This window comes from Alosa sapidissima, chromosome 5 (assembly GCF_018492685.1).
Source record: "Alosa sapidissima isolate fAloSap1 chromosome 5, fAloSap1.pri, whole genome shotgun sequence".
Taxonomy (NCBI): Eukaryota; Metazoa; Chordata; class Actinopteri; order Clupeiformes; family Clupeidae; genus Alosa; species Alosa sapidissima.
The window spans coordinates 16,073,216-16,097,844 of NC_055961.1; the positions used below are offsets into that span (position 1 = coordinate 16,073,216).

At 43.0% G+C, this 24,629-nt stretch overlaps 2 protein-coding genes across 3 annotated transcripts; one reads left to right on the plus strand and one right to left on the minus strand.

Moving 5' to 3' along the window:
* The first annotated feature begins 893 nt into the window (after positions 1 to 893).
* On the plus strand, positions 894 to 7,345 carry f9b (coagulation factor IXb). The gene is made up of 8 exons (XM_042093584.1): positions 894 to 1,102; positions 2,043 to 2,215; positions 3,142 to 3,166; positions 3,369 to 3,482; positions 4,648 to 4,782; positions 5,406 to 5,740; positions 6,219 to 6,342; positions 6,506 to 7,345. The coding sequence occupies exons 1-8, from the start codon at positions 1,036 to 1,038 to the stop codon at positions 7,069 to 7,071; spliced, it is 1,539 nt and encodes a 512-aa protein (XP_041949518.1). The 5' UTR covers positions 894 to 1,035; the 3' UTR covers positions 7,072 to 7,345.
* LOC121709867 (proto-oncogene DBL) lies at positions 7,338 to 23,992 on the minus strand. 2 transcript variants are annotated; one of them, XM_042093567.1, is made up of 27 exons: positions 23,425 to 23,992; positions 22,048 to 22,179; positions 21,585 to 21,701; positions 21,010 to 21,159; positions 20,728 to 20,852; positions 20,104 to 20,218; positions 19,734 to 19,853; positions 19,099 to 19,290; positions 18,501 to 18,692; positions 17,991 to 18,165; positions 17,721 to 17,812; positions 17,540 to 17,625; positions 17,331 to 17,397; positions 17,023 to 17,138; positions 16,706 to 16,775; positions 16,347 to 16,439; positions 15,925 to 16,017; positions 15,351 to 15,476; positions 14,863 to 15,084; positions 14,419 to 14,511; positions 13,861 to 13,936; positions 13,545 to 13,587; positions 10,799 to 10,908; positions 10,153 to 10,262; positions 9,109 to 9,221; positions 8,861 to 8,958; positions 7,338 to 8,686 (listed from the first exon to the last, which is right to left on the minus strand). In XM_042093567.1, the coding sequence occupies exons 1-27, from the start codon at positions 23,473 to 23,475 to the stop codon at positions 8,649 to 8,651; spliced, it is 3,015 nt and encodes a 1,004-aa protein (XP_041949501.1). In that variant the 5' UTR covers positions 23,476 to 23,992; the 3' UTR covers positions 7,338 to 8,648. The 2 variants fall into 2 exon arrangements, with proteins under 2 accessions (XP_041949501.1, XP_041949502.1); XM_042093568.1 differs by lacking the exon at positions 15,925 to 16,017 and having other exon boundaries at positions 10,799 to 10,992.
* Positions 23,993 to 24,629: the final 637 nt, after the last annotated feature.

A 24,629-nucleotide genomic window follows, 5' to 3' on the forward strand; every position in this document is an offset into this window, starting at 1 on the left:
GCAGACAGCTTTAGAGTAAAAGGTCACTTACAGGTCAACCATCCACTCAAGCAGCATCAGTACCAAACTTGGCTTTACAGATAGTCACCTAAATTACTCTATTGTGGGTGGAGCAAGCTGCCCATTTTTAGAAGCCATTACCCTCAGTGTAGTGTCTTGTTTAGAAAATGGGCCACCATTCATAAGTTATAAGGCTGGGAGAAAACTCCAGTGCTTGGGAAGCTGCTATGCTACAAGCTATCTCATTCTTCTCTGTAGTACTTTTACATTGGTGTGATTAGCTGATGATATCACGGTGAATAACTTAAAAGCAGTGATTCTACACTCTGGACTGCATGTACTGTATTATGTCTGTGTAATGCAACTGCACACAGTCCAATGTTGTTTTGTGTAATATGTAAGAGAGTAACATTGTGCTAACTTTGTCATTACAGTTTAGATTCACCTTGTAATGTATGCGGGATGTACCAGACTGATTTGCCCTTTTTTGGTTGCATGACCAAGCTTGTATACCAGTGAGTCACTCACAAGTCACTGATTAACTCTTAGACCAGAACGGCTCATCGTGTCAATATTTGCCATGCTTGATATTATGTGGTGTTAAAGCTATTATATCCTAATACGATATTTTACTTACATGATGTGTTTACCCATTGGAATACAAAATACATACAATGAGATTCTCACACTGGGAGTTTAAGCCAAAAAAATATTTGAACCATAATAACAACACTGTGCTGATTGAATATGTCAACATTTTAATCACAGCCAAAGAATGCTACAGCATTGTAGCTTACATTACAAAAATGTTAAGGTGTCCTGTTGTCATTACCACAAATGTTTTATTAAACATTACTGGCAAGACCCTGGCCAAAACTGACCAACAGACGTTGTTCAGTTCAGTTGCACACAGCTGGACACACATACAAGGGTAGGCCTTAGGCAATCAAAGTGCTTGTGCTCTTTAGATTGTTTACTTGTGGAGCAAATGGTCATCTGTGTTCTTTTTTAGCCGTTTCTTGCTCTCTAAAAAGTATGGAAAAGATTTTTCTGTCACTCCTTGTGGTCTCTCTTTTGGTGAATAACTGGTTTACATATGGAGGTAAGCTTGTTTTTGTTTTATTGCTAATGTCTTAAAATGAAAGTTGAAACCATGTAAACAGCAAACTGAATAACACAACAAAAGCACAACATGTAAAACATTTGATGTACATAGCAGAGAAGAGTACATATTTTTTGAGGAAAATATTCTTTTGCTCGTTGATGAAAGATAATTTTTCTAAAATCAATTAAATAATAAATAATAACTGATTTTGAAATCTAGTTTTAGAGTTAAATATTCCCAAACTTAGGAGGGATTATATAGTGATATATTTCAATATAGATATAGATGTATCTTATGCGTTTTTATTGAAGAATGTTTGACGAACATGTTGGTGGTGATTTTTTTTTTTTAATTGTTAGTTTTCAGGCTCTGTTCATAGCCTGTTGTTTACCATAGGGCTTCCCGGACTCTGTGAGAAAGCAGTAGTGACCAAGGGTTACCAAACGTTGTCTAAACATTCCAATTGCTTTGTTCAATAGCTGTCTAGCTGACTGACAAGTCAAGCTTAGCCTTACATTTCTTTTTATTACATTACATTTGCCATTTTAACCAAAGTGACTCTTAACATGGTAAACAATTTAAGGTAGAGTACGATAAGTACAAGTTAGTGCATCAGTGAGTGCTATTTCCATACAGTCAAGTAGCTATTTCTAAACATTTCACCAGTCACTTTATTTATTATATAATGTATCTTCAACTTTATAACAATTGTATTGTTATTTAATAATTGTGTTGTTGTTTAACAATTTATACTTCTTATTTATACTTATTTATTTATAATTTTTCTCTTAGTTTAAAATTGGGAATGTTCCAGAGGTGTTTACCCAACTTATTTTTCTATTGTATGCTGTGGACTGAGAGACATAACAAGAAACAAACTGAATATACTTCTGAACTCAGAGTGAAAGTTCTCCGTTGTTGCTTGCTTCTCTTCCAGCCTCCGTGTTTGTTTCGCCCCAGATGGCGAGCACGGTGCTGCGGAGGCAGCGTAGGTTCAACAGCGGGCACCTGGAGGAGGTGGTGCAGAGGGACAACCTGGAGCGGGAGTGCATCGAGGAGAAGTGCAACTGGGAGGAGGCCAGGGAGGTGTTTGAGGACAATGCCAAAACGGTACACCACCTGTGTGTGTGTGTGTGTGTGTGTCTGTGTGTGTGTGTCTGTCTGTCTGTGTGTGTCTGTCTGTCTGTGTGTGTTTGTGTGTTGTGTTGTGTTGGGGGGATACTTTTTTTAGGGAATACCTTTGTTAAACAGTCTGTCAAAAGCATGACAGTAGGCAACTATGTGATATATCTCATAGCAAAAAATAGTTGTCCTGACAGTCAGTGTTCCACAATACAGCTGTGTCTTATTCCCATAATGAAATGGTCCTGATAGCTTCTATGTAAGGGATAATGTATAGAACGCCGGTCATTATTGGGAAAATAAGTCCCAACAGGGCAAACCGGACCCCGTCGCGCAGCGGAGGGGTTTTGTTCCGCCCTGAAGGGACTTATTTTCCCAATAATGACCGGCGTTCTATACAGTATCCCGCTTATTACACGGCTACTTGCCAAAACAAAATAATAAACTCCTTACGATATGACTTTAGCCTACATAGCCTAGCCTATTTGTTACTGTTCATCATGGCATTTGCTAAAACAAATAGTTCGCAACAACACACGCTGAACTTAAATCAAACATTCTTTAGAACACAGCTGATCAACCGTCTGCTTTCACTTTTGAATGAAGTTCCAGTCCTTGCGTAGTGATATGAAATACCTGAATTAGAAGCACAAACTCCTTGCCATTGACAGCGGTCATAATTTTTTTCAGAGGTCCTTTCCCAAGAAATAGTGACCGCTAGAACTTTGGGAAATCCCATTCAAGTCAATGGAGCGTTCTACTTGCCTTGTGAAGAGCCGTGTAATAAAGTTTTATAATAAAATAGCATAACAACCTCTGTCACATGCTACTAAGCTGCCATAGTGTCATCTGAGACCTGTTATCACTGGTTCTGGGGACATGACACTCTTTTACTATTGCATCTCCTTCTGTAGATGGAGTTCTGGGCTGGTTATATAGGTAAGACGCCCACCACATTCAAACATATATCACTGTACAAATGATCTGAAAAACATCTTGCAAAGCATCAATAGTGTAAGCTTTCTTCTCTTCTCCCATTCAACTTTTAGTACTGATTATTATAATCCGAGGAATGTATTGCTGTTCATACTCATTCATACTGGGGTTGTTGTAATAAGCAGGCTGATATTATTTACCATAGATGGGGATCAGTGTGAGTCCTCTCCTTGTCAGAACAGAGGAACGTGTGAGGATGGAATGGGTTCCTATGTGTGCTGGTGTCCCACTGGCTTTGGTGGAAAGAACTGTGAGATAGGTGAGTGAATCCTGTCTCTTGTGTCTGGGTAAACTTGGCAGAAGACAGAATAAACGGCCCCAGCTGTGGCGCAACTGGCTGGGGCACCTGCACCGTATGCCGGCGACCCGGGTTCGATTCCCGCCCCGTGGTCCTTTCCGGATCCCACCCCTGCTCTCTCTCCCATTCACTTCCTGTCACTCTCCACTGTCTTATAATTAAAGGCATAAAAAGCCCCCCCCCCCCCCTGTCACTCTCCACTGTCTTATAATTAAAGGCATAAAAAGCCCCCCCCCCCCAAAAAAAAGAAGACAGAATAAACCTTGGTAACTGATTAGTGTTATTTCCCCCAAAACTTGAACAGACAGGGTGTAAAAAAGAGCTACAGTATATAATGTGGACCCCTGCGCTCGATGGTGTTTTATGCCCCCAACGTCGTCTTCCAGGTAGCGCTGCCACCGTCGACTTAAAGGGGAACTTGGCAACTATTTCAACTTAATAAACCCGTTTAGAAATCATTTGGATGGTTAAATGACCTGTTCCGGTGAAAATGGTGACTTTCCTCGCTGCGCCTAGCGTCCCCAGGCGGAAAACCAACCTTGCAACATTGAGACTACCGTCCCGGAAAGAGAAGTGAGAAACAAGAAACTCGTTTTAAATCGTGTTTCTTACCTTGTAACATCCACATAGTTCTGCCAAACTTATGCTAACAGTTCGCTAGCTTGTAAACAAATCCATGTGCTTTATCATTACCTTTTCACACAGTTTGAAATAGCATAATGTGCAATTTCTCCAGCAGAGGGGGAAATCCTGCCAAGTTTCCCTTTAAAGGCACCTTATCCTAAACCTAACCCTAACCCTAACCCATGCCTAACCATAGCACCTTCCAGGCAGCACTGCCTTGAAGACAACGTTGGGGGCATAAAACACCAAGAAACGTAATGGAAGGAGGTTCAGGGTTTTCATTTAAAACATTGCTTGTTTGTTAAGCTTCTAGATTGTTCTATGGACTGGCTGTTCTTTTTCTGTATTGTGATGTATATTGACTACCATTTCACTATATGGCTCATGCTGTGTTGGACAAATATGAATAACAAACAATTTCATGCCAAGAATTTAATCTCCTACTGTATTTCAGCATGATATTGGAATTAGTCTCTCTGTTCCCCCTGTTCCTCTCATTAAGAGATTGCTCGTCAGTGTGCCGTGGATAACGGCGGCTGCATGCATTTCTGCCTTGAAGATAAAAAACGGGGTGCCACATGTGCATGTGCCCCAGGATACCGGCGGGGGGCAGACAAGATGACCTGCGAACCACTAAGTACTCACATCTCCATCTCTCTCTCTCTCTATCTATCTCTCTCTCTCTCTCACACACACACACACACACACACACTTCAGCATGATGGAACCACATTGTAATGACCAATGATTTGAGCATAGGCTTAACCTGTGTAGCACAATCAGTTGTACTGAAACACTGTATGTTCCTAACACCTTTCATATCCTTCTCACACATTTATTTGTTTACACTCACTGATCACTGTTAGGTCACATCTGTAAAGCTTTACCCAGTGATGGCATTCAATGTTACCAGCTCAAGTTTCCTTATCTGTTCTATTATTGGCCTGTTTTTATTGTTATCCTTTTGATGATAAGTGATGCTAACAGCAATTGAACAGAACTGAGCTTGATTGTAGCCCTCAGCCATGCCAAAGACGAAACTGATGAATTATGGCAAATGGGCTATCCATCAGCTCATATTTCATGATCACATTTGACTGTAGCCTGAGCAAGTGAAATGAATAAAGGCCACTCATAGTGACTGTTTGCCGAACACCAGCTAACAATAGCTTCACTGATTTTCCTCTCCAAGGCACAACGCCCAAGGGTGAGAAAATAAACAGCTGATAACAAGTTTATTTGTTTGTTTGTTTTTGTCAGGTCAATACTCCTGTGGTCGGATTGGCAAAACCATAAAGGACAAAGAATCCGGAAGATCTGTCACAGACGCGGAAACAGTTAACCTGAATGACATGTTATTCAACGCCCACCTGAACATGTCGGATCAAACCTCCTCTGAGAACAACACCCTTGACCTCACCAACAGCACAGCCAGTCCACTAGAGGTTAACAGCACCCAGCAGCCAGCAGTAAACAATTGGACAATTCCTCTCTGGCATTTCTACCCGACCCTGAGAACAATCATCCCTGAATCATCCATAGACGAGCGAATCGTCGGCGGAGATGAGGCCACTCGAGGAGAGATTCCATGGCAGGTATGAGGCCAGACAAGCAGATGACTATCATTTGGGGGCTGCGGTAGCGTAGTGGTAGCTCCTTAGCTGGCCTAGTGTGCAGTTGTCAGAAAAGTTGTGGGTCCAATTCCTGGCATCCACTGTTGTGCTCTTGAGCAAGGCACTTAACCCCAAGTTACCCTTGTAATATAATTGACATATGTGCGTCGCTTTGGATGGAAGTGTCTGCTAAATTAATAAATGTAAATGTCAGGAATAACTGACTTAGTTTGAACCAGAGTGGATTCAGCTTGGCAGGGCTTTGGCAGCACAAGGTGTAGAGTGAAGCCAAACCAAACCAGGATTGTTATGCTTGTGTACTGTTTCCAGACTGGGATGTGAATACCTTAATCAGGCTTGTAAATGTACTTAAAAAATACTCATAACTTATATCTTTGTAGAATAGCTCAATATGTCTAATACCAATCTTGTAATTTCTCCTTAACTCAAATAATCCAAGGTGGCTATATTCAACAAAACCACCAATGTAATGTTCTGTGGAGGCTCACTACTGAGTGAAGTCTGGGTCATCACAGCAGCCCACTGTAGAGCTGAGAGCCAGGGACCTTTGTTCATCCGAGTAGGTGAGTGGACAAATACGCAGCAATTCCAGTTCATAACATACACAAATAGGTGTATTATTGACCCAAACATTGAGGCAGACTATTGAGACATCACTTGTTGGAAGGTTCATGATTCACGGTGTTTGCAGGCGATACCTCTTAACAAACATCTTAACTCTACCAGGGGAACATGACAAGCGCGTGACTGAAAAAAGTGAGCGTGACCACGAGGTGGACGACGTCATCCTCCACCCTAGTTACAATGCCAAGAAGAGCCTCTACAACCACGACATCGCCCTGCTCCACCTTCGGGATCCCGTCATCTTCTCCGACTACATCATCCCCATCTGCCTGGGCACCAAGGACTTCACCGAGTTCCTCCTGAGAGACGGCTCCATGGCCCTGGTGAGCGGTTGGGGCCGGACGTTCTTCAACCGCCGCGTGTCGCACACACTGCAGAAGGTCGAGGTACCCTACGTGGACCGGACTGAGTGTAAGCGCAGCAGCAATGACCCTGTGTCCCGCTTCATGTTCTGCGCCGGCTACAAGACCCTGAAGAAGGACGCGTGCCAAGGGGACAGCGGCGGACCACACGCCACCAAGTACAAGGACACCTGGTTCCTCACGGGCATCGTCAGCTGGGGCGAGGAGTGCGCCAAGGACGGCAAGTACGGCATCTACACACGTATCTCCAAGTACTTCCACTGGATCTCCAACGTCACAGGCTTGACTCTCGCGCACACAAAATGACCAAGGACCCAAAACAAATGAAAACATGTCATAAAGGGGAATGCAAAATGTCTTACGCTTGTCTCAATCTATACAATGACAGCGCTCTAGTTAAAGAAATGTGCTGTGTCTTCAGGTAAACAACATGCAGCATCAAAGGTTGTGAAGGATGCATCGAAAAAAAATGTAAGCTTTCTAAGCATTCCATAGAGACTGATGATATTTATTTAATTCAAAATAATTCACTCAAGAGTAAAATAAAGAAAGAAAGAAATAAAGATGTCCTCTCAAAATACTTTGTTGCTGTGTTAATATATTTCTTTTTGATATTTTTGGATATTCACATGAGAACTCTAATTTACATAACTGAAAATACATTTCTCTAATACAAACAACACATTGGCATTTGCTGTTCTTAGGTCTGTGCAGAAACTCTCCTGTACTACAATAGCCATAGCATACATTTTAAATGACTTTATGCAAGGAATTCATTGCTCCTCAAAACCAATAATATGACCTTTCATTGGTGTACAACAGAACTGTGTCCAATCAACCGGTCACAATATCGGTTTTGAATGTGATGGAAGCTTCTGAATTGTGTTAAGGCTTTGGCAAAGCTTAAAACCTACCGAAATCAAAGTGCAGTGCAAAATGAAGCAAGCATGGAGTGTGCAGCAAGAGAAACACCCCATGGTTAAGATTGCATCATGCGGCATTGTGAGTGGAAGCTGAATAAAGCGCAACCATAGTTACTGAGTGATGGCCATATTTTGAAGACCCCACTATGTCCACAAATAAAAACAATCATGTGCTCTTTAAGCTAGGCAGCTATCATGTCATGAAACAACAGCCTCATAAAAATGGAGGGTTAGAGGGAATCATGGGATTTTGAGTTTTTGGCACATACAGTATATACTCAGGTAGATGGTATGCAAATGTGCTGTGTACACTATAACACATATCCGAGACCCTCCCATAAATACATTCTGTACATACAGTAAGAAAATAGCTGTACATGAACAATCTCTGCGAGAGACCCGTCTCATCTGAAATTGCTGAAAACCCTCAACCATGACTCGCATGAAGAGGCCTACCTCTGGACACCGTCGGGAGGTGGGGTCCAAGGTTGCTTGATTACCATGGAAACCGAGACTGCGGTGTGAATAACACTGGGCACTGCGTGGTAATGAGAAAAGGCCTGATGCCAACCAATCAGGCTCTCTGTAGGTCAGGAGGAATACTGGCCTGTGTTTCACATTGTGCTTGACAGGTTTGTTTTGAACTCCACTGTATTGACACTGGTGGATCCTTGTGAAAGATACTGATCTTGGAACTGTAGAGAGTCCATGCCTGTCCTTCAGTCCAATCCCCAAACCCCCTTCTGTCAGACAGGGTTGCAGCCTGTCTGTAACATATGTAGTTACTCCTGCATCGCGCATGTCCTGTCTCTTAAGAGATGGCTGGTGGAGACTGTGAGACTGAGACAGTAAGATTGAGGACGGAGGAATGCTGGGGTCTTTGTGCGGAATGCTGAGGATCTCTGGAGTGTGGCCTGAGGAAAAGTGATGGGGGCTCCTGTGGTCTCACAAGGGGCTTCTTCAGGAGCTGAGCTTCCTGGTCTTAATGCTTACCATATCTGCAACACAACATTGTCAACATTGTGTCAGGAACCAAACCTTTTCATAATGCATTAGGTTTTAAATGGTAGTTAACTTCCATAGTACTCCTGACGTAGTGCTATGTGCTACAAATGGATGGCTGTAGGCTTTGGGGACAGGCACGCAAACTCACCACTCTCACCAAAACTCACCGCCCTGGCGGGTGAAATAACCGGTCTCTCCCAGAATCCTGACCAGGCTGTCGGATGGAACTCGGCCCTCCTCCCCCCGAGTGATGTTCCTCACTAGCCTGAGATATCACAAAGCACAGCGCAACACTGTCACTGGTTGTAACGGATCAAATTTTAACATCACCTCCATTTCAGCACCACATTGTTGTCGCCATTTTCTACATTTTGCGATGACTCAGTCGTGTCAATGGGAAGTGCAAGTAGCCTACCACAGGCCCGCTCCATCCTCCTCCACCAGCTGAAGGACATCTCCGCATTTGATCACCAGGTCCTCTGGTTCTCTCTGATGGCCGTCCACCACCGCCCTGTACCGCCCAGGGACCTGTATGTGTGAGAGTGTGTGTGAGCATGTGTGTGTGTGGGGCGGGGGATCAGTTATCCACTCACAGCAAAACACAAAATCAACATCCGTAATTTCTTACAGGGAGGGGGGCACGTCAGGTCAGAGCTCCACCAGAGCGTATCACTGCGACTTCCTCTCCCCGCTCACACCCCCCCCCCTACGACCTAAAAATGACTATTCATCTAAACAATGGAGCGCTGCTGTGTCGGATTAATTTGTTATGCATGGGTTGATCAAGCAGGTTAGATAACGGCAGAACGTGAAATCACAGATATTTCAGCAGTGTTTGTAGCCCATGTTAGGAAAAACAAATGGCAGCTTCTCAATAAGGGCAGTGTAAAAGCTAACAACATTTAAGAGAGCAGGTAGTGTTGTAATTATGTATAGCTGCATTTATGTAGTAAAGGGACTTTCTACTCAGGTAAAGTGGGAGTTCCCATCTCTGTCTCTTTGATTGGACAAATTGAAATTTTCTGGTATTTTTTTGTTGCATTATTTGCATTATTTTCGTACTTTTCTCTAGAAATTCTGTTTTCCGTTTTTTACAAAATCAAAGACAAACCTCAAACTGAATCTTAAATCATCAACAAATCATAGGAGTTTTCAACCACTACATGGCAGTTTACACAATTTAGAGAACCACTTAATAAACAGGTAGAGTGCATTACAGGTATTCATAGCGAGGAATTCATACAGACCTTCAGTGATGTAAGGTCCGTCTAGTGCCAAGGAGCTGGCTTCCCTGGATCAAGGGCTGCTCACTGCTCCAGGTGTGTATGTGTGCTATAGTGTGTGTATGTATGTATGTGTGTGTGTGTGTGTGTCTGTCTTTGTGTATGTGTGTGCACTAATCCCAGATAGATTAAACGCAGAGGACAAATAAAGTAACTTATTGCAAACACAAGCTCACCAGCAAAGTGGCCTCCTCTTCCTCATCGGACTCGGACAGGTTGGACAGGTCAGTGGTCCAGTCCTCCAGGCCCTCACAGAAGTCTACTGAGTTGGAGGTACCATGCCAGCCTGCAAGTACAGTCAGTGCAGCACAGATCATGACTCATACAAAAAAAAAATGTAATCTTTACTTGAATAGTCTGCTCACAGAGATTTAAACGATCATCTATAAACATTTAAGTTCGGTATGTAAAATTGTTGTACTAAACATCAATATAACCAAATCAAAAACCCCTCCCTTTAACCGTAACCATAAATTGTAGTTAACAGCGTGTCAACAGATAGTTTGATGATAATCTGAGCATCTGTTGATAACTTGTAGCGTCTGTGGACGGACTTTCCAAAAAAGTGTGACCAAAAATACGTATGACTCTCTTGAGAGTATATCAGTGTGACGAGCCAGGGAAATAATTATTCACTTATCAGTTTGACTGGATCTACCCTCCTGTTCCATTGAAATGCAACACAACATGATATACTCATGTGAAAACTGCAGAGCATCTGTACTTATTTCCTCAACATTCCTTTAACCTCTACTACTGCAACGTTCTGCCACAGCAGGTACCCAGGGCTGTGGGTGCTCTCGTGTTCCACACGGCACTCACTGCGGCGGTTCTGCTGCCGCCGGGGAGAGAAGATGACCGGGTCCGTCAGAACTGGGCTGGTGCGGCCCGACTCAGTCTCCTCGGAGCTGACCGACGCCCCCTGCAGCTTGCTGTGAGGAGGCACATCAAAACAAGCTGAGCAGCCTGTGATCTGTGTGGGGCTCCAGGGCATGCACACCGACACACGTGCCAGACTGACCCCCGCCCGGTCAGGTGGTGGGTAATGATGATCATGGTGGAGGGGGAGGAGAGATAGGGGTGGGCAGAACAGAAACACAACACCAAACACAGTCATGAAACAAGCATGGAGCCCTGTAGCACTGTACAACCAAAGACTAATAGGATTGTTAAATGAGGTTGAGAGATACTTTAGTGGTTAATGCACAGTGACTTTAGGTTACCATGGTTTGAGAGAAACATCAAATGATAATGTCCCGATACCTCATGCTCTATTTTAATGCAAAGTATGCTATAACACCAAGTGGAGCAAAAATGTGCATATAACAGGGTTCCTCCATGGCAGTTTTGTTATTCCATGCTATTTTATATACATACATATTTTTTTGTCAGTAAACTTGCCTAAAACGTGGAGTTCATCAGTAATTAAAAGATTAGAAAATGCCTTTCATTCTATCAGCAGACAAGGTCACACAGTAGCTGGCACGTAGAAGCTCAAGAAGCAATGAGGCAACTAATCAACAAATCCTGCACACAATATTGCAAAGCATATTCGACTGCTATTCCAATAGAGTTATTTTGCCATTTCTAATTCAATTCTAAGGTTGGTTGTTGTGAAACGTAGCATCTCCAAATGAACTGGGTTGATCTCATATTCATTTGTGACACAGCAGCTAGCACATGCTTGAGCACACAACAGCATGACATTCCACCTGCTCAGGGCAGAAGACATGTCGAGAAAAAATAGAACCCAGAAAAAATACACTGAAAAATCATCTAAAATCTTGTCTCAAATCTTGTCTCAAAAGTGAGTGGATCGGGGAAGCTGTGGCGTTAGAGGTCCGTACCACATTACCACATAACTGCCCACTAAGACCGAGATTTGAATCCGATCCGTGGTCATTTTACAATCCCACCCTATCTCTCTCTCACCCACTTCCTGTCGCTCTTCACTGCCCTATTTGAATGAAAGCAAAAAGGCCCAAAATATACTTTAAAAAGTGATTGCATAATTCTAAAGCTAAATCATCTAAAGCTAAATACAGAACACAGTAGCTGACAAAGCTTACATAAGAAATGATGAAGCATAATATTCTTCACTGTCACAAAGGTCTCCAGTTTTGAAAGTTTCCCAGCTCATTGAAAAAATTGTTTTGCATAAAACCAATCTAAATGCAATGCATTTGCTAATTCTGTGATACTGACCACCTGCGTTCTGTTCCAATTGAAGAGTGTCCTCTTTTCTAATCACCAAAAAACACTCTGCTCTGACCTCTGAGTCACTGCCCAAAACCAAAATGACTTGTTTTCAGACACTAATAAAATTCATGCAAACTGAGCATGAGAGACACACCATGTGAATGTCAACAACATTTCAATAATTAAATCTAACCCTTCATGCATCCAGAGGGCAATGAATTCTCTACTCACAATTCACTGTTGAAACTGTTGAAAAGTGAAGAAACTAAAGCAAGTATACTGACTACTGATTGAAGATATCTAAACTTCATATGACATCTTCATACCATTAAATAACAGTCTTTCACATGGCTTGGAGTCAAAATAATTCCTTCAATACGACACAGCAAATGAAAAATCAAAAAAGTGTTTCACTATTTCCCGCTGTTGTTCTCCTTCACCACTTGATTAAAGCATACCCTCAATGGCACTCAGCCTCATCAGTAGAGGACAAACACACCGTATGCCCACAACAATAATCACAATATGCACATCACATCACAAGCCATACAAACACACACACACACACACACAAACCAGCACAAACAATGACACACTACATCTGTTTGTAGAACATGTTAGCACTTGCATGTCTTGATATCGATAATGTGAAATCAGTGAATCTTGGTTCCTTTTTTCTGAAAGTGAATGTCTTCATTCATGTCCTCACCTTACCCTGATAACAACAGACTTTTTCTCACCAATCAGTTAATTAAGGAATAAGCCCCGAGAGGCCATAGGTTACACTGATTACAGAACAGCTAAGTGGCGTTGTTAGGCACGACGGAGCACTATTCTAAAATCAATCTCAAGTGGCTTATTGCTTTTCTAAAACGGTTACTACATATATCTGGCAAAATTTCATAAAATAAAGGCACAGCAACGGAAAATGTAACGATTTAATCATAGATAACCAATCTATAATATAATAGCGCAGTAATATAGAACGAAATGTGGTCAATGTGTATGTTTGTGCTGGATTTTACAACAGCATCCAACACGATTCAGCCAATTTTAATCAAGGACCAGAACTATCTGTTTTAGAGAGCTGACAATTAACAGTATTGCCATTTAGTCATATTGTGTAACTTCTGCCTCCTACCAAACCTAGACACATGGAACCTACCTAGAGCATTGGAGCAGGCTACTGCATGGCCATATTGGATACACAATATTGGAACACATGGAGATTTGCAAGCCAATGACATGGTCTACTAGACGTGTGTGAGAGGAATTCTGGTCGCCAGAATTCCTGCTGTTAGCATGCAGCACATGAGCCAACGCCACTACGAGATCATGCAGACAAGTCGAGGCCGGAGGAGAGAATCACCTGTCTACTACCCCCTCCGCAACCACGCAGGTGTGACCTTCATCTGAGGACGACAGGAAATGAAGGGGGGGGGGGGGGAGAGAGTCGGAAAGCAACATCAACATTTTTTAAAACAATGTGAACAGAGTAATGGGGAAAAAAGGAATGACTGAATGATTGAATCCTGCATGCACAGCATCACAGGGACGTCATTGTAAGACATCAAAAGCTCAAACAAATTCAGCTTCATCACATGAAATAATAATAAAATCATAGTGAAAGCCACAGAACACACCCAAAGTGGACATTGACAGACAGTGAGCCACAAAGTAGGAACCTTGAGCAAGCCTCTGATTGGTGAGGATCTTCCTGATCTCGGTCAGCCAGGACATCTTCACCTCCACCGACGGGGCCTGAGACGCACACACACACACACACACACACACACACACACACAAGCAAAATGCACACACACACGCAAAACACACACACACACACACACACACACACACACACACAAATGCAAAACACACACACACACACACACACACACACACACACACACACACACACACACACACACACACACACACACCACCTGTCATTGAGTGGTGAGTGTAGCAGGATGGGAAGACACACGTCTGATGAACACAAATGATCTGATCTGCTGTCAACACAGTTTAAATTTCACAAACCCATACAGACTCTGCCTTTGTAGAGTAACAGATGTGGAATGATTATATAATAATATATCTACATAAATAGTTAAAGGGCAGTCACTGTATGGCTCTGTGTGAGTGAGTAAGTGAATGTGAAATACTCTTTGTAGACCCAGCTTTGCCTTCGTATGGCATGTGGTGCAATCATGTTGTGAGGGAATGAACGATTTAGCTACCTGGATTAAATAGACCTCTTCTCGGCCACTGTACCACAGCTCAAACTTCTTGATGTCTCCTTTGATGTTCTCTGTGATGCCAACAGCGCTCATCTACAAAAATGGCACAACAACACACACAGACGAGTTCAATTTGGTTTGCCTGATATCACCTTACTTGGTGGTTATAACAATTACAGAAAAAGTCCCACAAATGAAAAAAAAATAAGGATTTGTTACAATTAACTTGCAAATCATATATAATCTCTCTTCTAATCACCAACTAAAGATCTAATGTTTATAAGAAAAAAAATGAGATGCCCACTGTATGCCATATGTAAATGATATAATGTCTAATACAGTAGTAATACTACGAGTGAAGTTTAAAGAGATCGAGGTAAACACAAGTCCTTGAGAAAGTGAACACAGAGGTCGTCTAAGACAGCGATCGGTTAGTCACAGCACCCGCAGGCAATGTTTGAAGCTGTAGGAGGACGTGCGCTCGTTGCCCTCGCCGTTCTCCTCACGCTTCTTGCAGAAGAGCAGCGCGTGCTCGTGCAGGAACAGGTGGCGCTGCATGGGCTTGAAGCGGGCCAGGTCCTTCATGCGCGTGGAGCCCTTCTTGTGGCTGATCCACACGTTGAAGGAGCCCTGCATGAGAACACGGCCCAGGTCGCTCAGATCGCCCTGGGAAGGGGGAGAGAAAGACATCAGCCTGGCCCCCTGCTGGTATGGTTAAGCATTGCGCTTGGTGATAAGTGAAAATCATGAAATTACAAAGTCATAATCATATGGAATCAATGTGTTGAGTGTATTGTTCCCTGTGTTATAACGTATAGTTCTGGGTTAAAGATGGGGACAGTACAATCTGTGCAATCTTATTCCAGATTCTCTACATGATACAAAAGCTCTCTCATATCCTGCCAATCATCTCTCTTATATCCTGACTTTACCTCATAACCTGTGATGGCGATTTGGTGCATGGAGTCATTGACTGACTTGAGGAGATCCAACATAGCGTTTAGCGCCCCCTGCAGTTCGCTGGCATGGTCAGAGTTGGCACTGTGCTTCAGGAGCTCCTGCGCATGTCAGAGATAGAGGGCCAAGAACACGGATGCACTGTGAGACATGTATGAACGGAGACCATCTCAAAGGGTTACAAAAAAACACGCACACAAGGGAGCTGTAGAATGGTGTTTCGTTGTTTGTGTTTAAAATTGTAACCATTTGTTACCCTTGTTTAAAATGCCATCCACATGACACATTTGTTTCAGAGAGCCTTTTATGTAGTTTACTGAAACCTACTTGCTTGTTCGCTTCTGTGTTCTTTGCTTTGTCCTTGCAGGGATGATAAACTAATGTTATAAACCATAGTCTAGACTGCACTATAATGATTTGGAATAGTGAGGAAACAGTTGTTCTCTCTCAAATGAAAACACATAACTTGCACAAATGGAGAATCATTTGAACTCACTGAATGTTGAGTTCAAATTAGACTTCAACTCAATAGAGAATGAAAAGTTATACCTTCAGTAAAAGCTGGTATTTGGTGAGCCGTTGAACAGGCTTAAGAAGATAGGAGTCTAACCGCAGTTTATGGTCAAGCTTTTTCTGACATTCCTACATCAAAGACGTATCAAAATAGCATTAGCCAAGCCATGGATTGTTACACTGTAGATTATTTAATTAATTAATTCTCTTTTAGAATTATGATTGTATGTTTATGGTCTTGTTAAAATAAAACTCATTGTTTTCATTGTTGACATTTGATTTGTTATTGATATTATTGTTATTATTATTACTATTATGCTTAATGTAGTGTAATGTAATTCTGTAAGTCACTTTAGATAAAAGCATCTGCAAAATACCATAACCATACAGTAGATAATTTGTGTAGAATGATGTATACTAATCATGTTCTGCAGTACAATGGAATTATCAAATAGTACCTGGAAAAATGCAGAGTCAGAGCACTGTCTCCATAGTGATTCAGAGCGAGGTTTGTTCTGACAGTACCGCTCGTACACTTTGAAGTTCTCAGTCTGGAAACAGCATGCCAAGGAAGCACACTTTTTAAATGGAATATTTTGGTGCACTATTTAATGTCACATTACATTATTTTACATCAGCACATTCACTGAATAACAGACGCTTGACATGCATGAGGGTAGTGTCTGAAAGGCTGAAAGAGATAGATAGAGGGGAGAGAGAGAGGAAAAGAAAGAGGGAGGAGAGGAGAGAGAGCAGAAGAGAGAGAGATAAATGGGAAAGAGAAGGGGGGGGGGGGGGGGTGAGTGAATGTACTCACCCTCTCAAGAAAACAGGCCCCAACTCTCTCTGGGACCTCCAGGCAACTCTCCAGATCTTGGAGGAAAATTCTGTTGACCAGAAAAGTGAAATTTAAATTTCAAGGACACAGAGATTAATGGAAGATTAGTCACCCTGATTAGACACGACACCATGGATCTCACCGTGTATGTGTGTGTGTGTGTATGTGTGTGTGTGTGTGTGTGTGTGTGTGTGTGTGTTTATGTGTGTGTGTTTATGTGTGTGTTTGTGTGTGTGTGTGTGTGTGTGTGTGTGTGTGTGTGTGTGTGTGTGTGTGTGTGTGTGTGTTTTTCTTGCCTGCTGTGGAAATTGTAGATCTCTGACATGTTTCCAAACAGCACGTCTTTCTTGTTGCGCAGGGCAGCGGGCAGGAGGCCAGAAAGAGCTGGGTTGTCCATCTCAGCTCTGTAGCCCTGAACACCCAACCACACACACAAGCCCTTTAACTACTGTGCAACTACACAGTGTGTGTATGTGTGTGTGTGTCTGTGTGTGTGTGTGTGTGACAAACATAGTAGCTGTCCAACAACAGTACAACAACAAGCATGCAGACACACAAACCCCTCACAAACCCACAACGACACAACGACAAACCCAGCTCTCACCAGCAACACAGACAGCAACTCTTCCACAAAGACTCTCTCTGTGTCAATCAGCTCCTTGATCACATGTCTGTGGGAATAAAAAGCAGAAAAGTAAGAAGTGAGGTGTCTTTCAATTTGTCAAACAAAACATGCAAAGAGGTGAAAGAAGACTCAGAGTGGAAAAAAGAGAGTGATTAGTAGAAAGAGGGAATTATTTCAAGTTTTCAGACCGTATCTTCTGGAGTGGGTTCTCCTCCCCCTCTGGTGTATATGACATGGAGGACCTGTTCTCCTCATAGTCATGCATCACTTCAATCTGAAGGAGAGGAAAGACAGACAGATTAAGCTTTTTTACACGACTTTACCTTGTTAACGTGACGTCAGTGTATTCTAGCTGTCTTCTTCTGTCACCTTCTTTGTGCTTGGGCTTTTCCGAGATCCTCTCTTCCCAGGTAGGGAAAGATCAGAGAAGGAGAATTTGAGGGTGGAGTTAAAGTCGACACCTATTGACAGAGAAAATCATTAAGGTATTAACAATTCTTGCTTCGAGTTCTCGTACTCTGTGTGTGTGTGTGTGTGTGTGTGTGTGTGTATGAATATGTGTGTGAGCATGTATATATGCAGTAGGTCTACAGTATGTGTTAACGTGCCCATGTTAACTGACGGCAGCAGCCAACTCACTGTGCTTGGGCGAGAAGAGTGGGGACTTGCAGCAGCGCGGGGGGTTCTCGGGTCGAGGTGCCACCAGCTGGATGGGCCGGGCCTGCAAGTCCGCCAGTTTCCGCAGGCACGCCTGCCGGTTCTGGATCATTCCGCGCACGGCAGACAGCTTCTCAGCAGTGGCAGTTATCTGGGACTGGCAGAGGAGAGGAGGGACATGAGATATGGGCCGTACGCTGCAGCAGCAAATGTCACAATCAGCAGGACTCTGAGGCGTACGCGTCAGATTGCAATATTAGTTGCTGTGTGTTTACGGTGAGTGAGAGTGTGTACGTGCACACAAACATGAGCTGAGAGTGCATGTGTGGGCTGACTAGGACTGGTATGCTTATATATCTGCACTGGTCTAGGTGAGTGTGTGTGTGTGTGTGACATTTAAAAACAGACCATTATGTCAGAATTGTATAAAATCAAACATTATTTAAACAAGCTGTTATAACTGCATGAATATGTGTGTGTTTAAGGGATTACCTCCAGTTGGGGTGTCAGGATAGCCTGGAACTCTAGGCTGAGTACATCAGGGCTTGACCTGAGGACGGAGGGCCCCCTCTCCAAGAGTCTGTCCAGGTCCAGCAGGGCCATCTGAGCGCCCTCCTTAGACTGGAACTTATCCACCAGCTGATTGGCCAAGAGATAGGCCCCCTCATCACACCAGGACGTTACCTGTGGGTGAGCACAAGAACACTTCAAAAAAACTGAATGTACTGTATGTGCATATATCAGGTCATATAATAACAACTGCCACACACGCACGCACGCACGCACACACGCACGCACACACGCACACACACACACACACACTATTTCAGGATAAACTATGGGCCTGTCGACAAATGCGGTGTGATATACACATACACACTCATGCTCTTCAAAGCTTACCTAAGCGGCATTGTTTTCTGTTGACTTTTCAACCTCTATTGAACCACTTCATTGGACGAGCGTTACATAAGGGAAGTATTACTGTGTCCGCCCCCTATCCATCCACTCAGCACAGTGATACATACGACAGGGGCCACCTCTATTGTATGCTCCTGTGCGTGGGCATTCCAGTAGTGTGCCCGCTCCTTACCTCCTCCAGGCAGATGAGCAGGTCCCTGGCGCGCGTGAGGGAGGCGCGGCGGGCGCGCAGCGAGGTGGTGAGCACGTCGCAGTGGTGGCGCAGCTCGTTGCAGCGCTGCACGATGAGCGCCAGGGCGTAGTGGTGGCTGGTGGCCATCTGGTGCCCATGGAGGATGATGATCTGGGCGCGGGTCATCTCCTCCTGTCAATCAGCCGTGGGGTGGGGGTGGGGTGTGTGTGTAGGGTGGGGTGGGGGAGGGGGGGGGGGTGTTGAGCCAAACATTGCCCTGAGATTATTGCTTTGTACACTGCATGTGTTTGTTAGTACTTGACACTTGATTACACAATCAATATGCATTTGGTGATTATTTTGTGTGTTTGCCAGTTGAAGAAAACTATGCTATCTCTATCTATGCTTGTTAATTGTAGAAAGACTGGGTAGCCTAGTTAAACTGAGAATATACAATAATATACTACAAACAACTTCAATCAGCCTTCAATTTCTCAGTTGCTGATTGCATTTCAAACAATGCCATAAACTATTTGGCCTCTGGGCATCCTCGGTCCCTGAGGGTTGGCCCGTTGCCTGTCTGTGATTTCACCATGGCTTTGATGGACACTGACGCCCCCTGGTGGCTGACTGACCTCAGCTCGGGCATCCAACACCTCCAGGTCTGCGAGCAGCTGCTCTGTCTGGCCCACTGTCATGCCGACGGAGGGGATGGCCTTCTCCTGGACAGTGAGCTGCTCCAGCGTCAGCTCCATCTGATCAACACAGCAGTGACAAGATCCAGACGTCAGCCATGTGACAACAACATGCTACATAACCCCCAAGGTAATAAGGACGGAACTCATAACAGGAAAACAGAGATGAAAATACAGACAGCAAGATCATCATATCAAAGGATCAAAGGATCTCAACCGAGTAAACCTGAGATTGAATAAAGCTATTCAAACAGAATACCACAAAATTATGTAACAGCATACGATTCATCTTATGCCTACACAAACGTACTTCGTGAAAGCCTTGCTCGTATCTCAGGAGCTGAAGGTACTGCTGCAGCTTGAGGTGGTGCTTCTCGAAGAACTCATCAAAGGCCATCTCCATGTCCCGCAGCTGGGCCAGGAGCCTGTGGGAGAGGAGGACAGGAGGGGCTTCAGGCGATTAATGAGTCCTCTGCAGCTCAGCAGTGTAGACCTGCCTCTACTCAGCTATTCGAAAGACTTCCTCAAAGAAGTGCACTTCACAGATTTGCAAGCTGATAATCCTGTCACTCTGCCTCAGAGGATCAGCTGGCTCATTTTGGAAGACATTACTACATACTGTAGCTGACTACAGTGTAAGCTTTTATATATATATATATATATATAATATATATATATATATAGACGTTTTAAATATAAATCGACTATATTTTCCTGAGGTGTGTTCAAATCAAAGAATTTGAAACATTTTCAAATATTTTATACAAAGAACATATTAGCAAACAAATCTCAAAAATGTCAAAGCATGGAATACAATATTAAATATTCATTCCAGTTTGGAACAATTAAAATGAAAATAACTTTACCATTCTCCCCACTATCAGTACTTTGCCATTGCCCAGATAAAGCTAGGGTCTCTTTCTGCATCCCTTACCTTTGCACCGTACTCCTGTCCTGGTCAGCCTCTCTCTGCTCTGCAGCATTGCCCTCTGGTGGCTTGGAGGTCTCCAGATTGACCTGCAACTGACGGCCCTCTTTGATGACAGACCTGATCTCATCCTGTTAATTACAAGCATTCATTTTAAGGTTATTGATTACAATGCTGATTTCACAAAAAAATAGCCACTTGTCCAAACTCATTAGAAGAAGCATACATCATAAAAACGCAATGGATTAAAAAAAATTAATCTTCCTATTTTTGATTGGTGACCATTACCTTCATCTGGCGGTACTTGTCTGTGTGAGCGGTGAGGAGGTACTCGATAGCGTTAGCCTCATCTGGGAGCTCGATCTCGGCCAGCTCCGTGCCAAAGGACTGGAGCAGCTGAGCTATCTCCTTCACTGTTACTGCAAAGCTCTCAATTGCCTGCAGAGATTTCCAACCGATACTGAAGTGAAACTACCCTATAATAACTTCAGACACTATGTACGGTAACTATGAGACTGAACTTGCCTGTTCCATCACATGCAAGAAAAGGTCAGCCTTTTATGGCAAGGCATACAATACATTAGAAGAAATATTCTTCACATTAAATGCAAGACATGCTGTTGGCCTATACATAGAAAGTCTGAGCTAAAATATTTTATCAATTTCATCAGCATCAGTAGGCCTTGTACTTTTAGAATTTGACCATAAATTCTGACCATCCACTTGAACTCCAAACACCACAATAACAAGTTGCTAAAATGTATGGGGCGGAGGGTTGTACATATAGCGCTATAATGTCCCAGATCATCATTTTTTGCTCAATTAAATAAAATAATAATAATAAACAAAAGAATGATGATTACCGTTCGTAAAACAAACCAGTCACTACGGCAATACTCCAGTTTGCCATCAAACTCAGATGAAATGTGGTTCTCATCAAGGTAGCGGAGAAGGTCAGTTACAGAACTGAGTGTGATTACCTTAGTGGACAAAAAGAAAATGAGTAACTGCCCCAATCACTGATTGATATGAACCGTGCAAAAGACTGTGATAACCATTAACAATTGATTGAATAATACTTTATAATTAGGTAGGATATCGCTGTAGTTTACATAATGTGTGTGTGTGTGTATGTGTGTGTGTGTGTGTGTGTGTGTGTGTGTGTGTGTGTGTGTATGTGTGTGTGTATGTGTATGTGTGTGCTTATTTGTGTGTTTGAGTGTGTGCCCATGCAAGTGAATGTTTCAGTGTATGTTTCATACTTTCCTTGGGGAAAAAAGCAAATGTATGTAAACTGGATTTATATGATTCAACGCATAGTCTTACGGGCATTTTGAGGACGAAGTCATCCTGACTGAAGCGAAAGCCAATGTCAGTGGAAGCACAGGGAGTGGTGCGCTGGAGGAGACTAGTGGGCCTCAGCACCAAGATCAGGTGGAGGTTACCCGGAATGGATGTCTGAGAGAGAGAGTGTGTGTGTGTGTGTGTGTGTGTGTGTGTGTGTGTGCGTGTGTGTGACAGACACAAAGAGTGAGGGAAAGAGAGATGGACAGACAGACATAAAGACAGACAGACAGACAGAGAGTGACATTAGAGATACGTATTATACAGAGCCATAAAACAAACAATGGAATTCCTCTTTCAGCACTAGTTGCATCATCATCTTTGCAAGCATTTTAACCCGTGTGTCTAGATGAATATCTACTAACAGTCTAACAGCCCACACAAAACTCTAATACAGAACATTACCTCTAAGAACCCACACAGAATTATAAACATAACATTAACTCTAAGAACTTTGTGCAGCACAACCAAACAATACTTAACAGTAACCCATCTCCTGAATCTTTGCTTTCTTTTTCTGCCAGTGAAACTCTCTCTGTGTCCCCAGTCAAAATGTGCCTATACTGTGTGATAGTGACTGGATTCCTCCTGCTGAGGCTGTCAACATGGACACAGGATCAATGAAGTGCAACAGCAACTCTCTGCTTTTCCTCTCAAACTGTCAGCATAACTATACTCAACTCAGGATCAACAAACATAGAGAGTTTTAAGTGTGCACCAACGGAGAGAGAGATCTACTAGAGGTAGTCTTTATATCTTGATAAATATTTCATAACCTCTCTGCAGCGAGTACCGTAATTTTAACCGATTGCATGCCATTACGGATGTACAAACCATTCATCTGATGGAATGCAAGGTAGCTGAATCTATCGCGGAGCAATGGAAGAATTGCGCAAAGTTATTATAAAAGAATAGCTTTTGTCATCCATTAAAAGTAACTGTTTTATAAACGAACTCAAGCCAACTAGGCATACCGTTATATTGTCAGGTATATACAGGATATGTTATAACCCAAACAGTCGTGCATCATGCCCGCTGAATGACACACTTTGCTCTTACTACACCCTGTGCGTCATCCACCTGCCCCGAACAAACACTCTTTTGGTGGCAATACGGTTGAGCAAAAATAGCGAAAAATAGATCTTAAAATTAGAACATCTTCTTCATGCTTATGCCATTTCCAAATTCTAGGATGTCAAAAACCACAGCTCCAGCTTAACAAGCGCTACAGAAACCAAATGGAATTGCCCATGCGATCGACAGTCACTGAGTACTGCAGAATTATGCAGCTTCCCAACCCCAAGAAAACTCTGAGACGCCTGCCACCTCGACTGTAAGCTATTAACATCTGCAACTCACCGCAGCCCTTCGGATTCGAGGAAATCCCCGAAGTGGATTGGCTTCCGCCATTATTTCAGAGTTCAGGCTTTCAAGGGGCTATTTCACCCCTTTCCTTGCCTCACAACTTCCCTCCCTCCATCAGTTTGTCCGTGGGACAATCCGCGTCAGAGAGCATCCGCAGCGTCGACACTGCAGTGCTTTCAGAAGTGGCGGTAGTGCTGCCTGCAACACCTTCACGGCATCGGATTATCTTCCCATTAGGCAACAGTTCAAACTGACTGGTGCTCAATGGCTAGCTACATTCACGATATTATAACCGCTTCCAGAGCCACCTAAGTCTAGAGGTAGGTTATAGCCTACCGATACAATAGGATGGAGTAAATCGTGAAATAGCCTAAATAAGTTGCAGGACCTTGGACAGCGGTCAATTGGATGCGACCCCTAGCCTATGTGACTATGATCGTTCGGGGGAGTTTCAATATAAAAATAAATCAATAATTGACCTAAATATGACCAGGCCCACTGATTCTTTGTGTTGTTAGAAGTTGTAGGCCTAGTTGTTGTGATTTCAAACTGTAGGGTAGGTTTAGCTCAGGCTAGGCATACAAACATTTAGTAATGGGCAGGTATAGGCTACTAACCTGTAGCCTAGCCTGTTTCGTGCACTACCAGCTTAGCCTACTTTACAAAAATACCAAATATTTTTCTGTAACATTCCATTCAGCAGAGGCAGCTATATTAATTGTGTATCTGCCTGTATTGTAACAGTGGGTTCATTTTGATGTTCAATCCAATGCAATTCAAGAGTGAGCCTATGTTGAGTATCCTACAACTGAAAATCTGTAGACATTGAACACATTGATTTGACGTTGTCGTCTCATTCCAGTGTATTATATTACCTTGTAGGCAGGGATGTAGTGGAGGCTAAACGCAAGTAAACGCAGTTTATCCACCTCTGAATTTTCAGAAATAGAGTTTATTCACCTCTTATTAGAGTGTATCCACCTCTCAAAAGAGTTTATGCACCAATTGCAACTTTGACATTAAAAAATCACACTTATTATCCACATTCACAATAAGTACACTCATAAACACTCTAGGAACCATTTAACACCACTGGTATTGTTATAAAATTGGACAATGACCTCCACCATCACCAAACAGGTTCTGAATGCCTTTTAAAAAAATCCGATACCGCATGGCACAATCCACCTCACCATGAT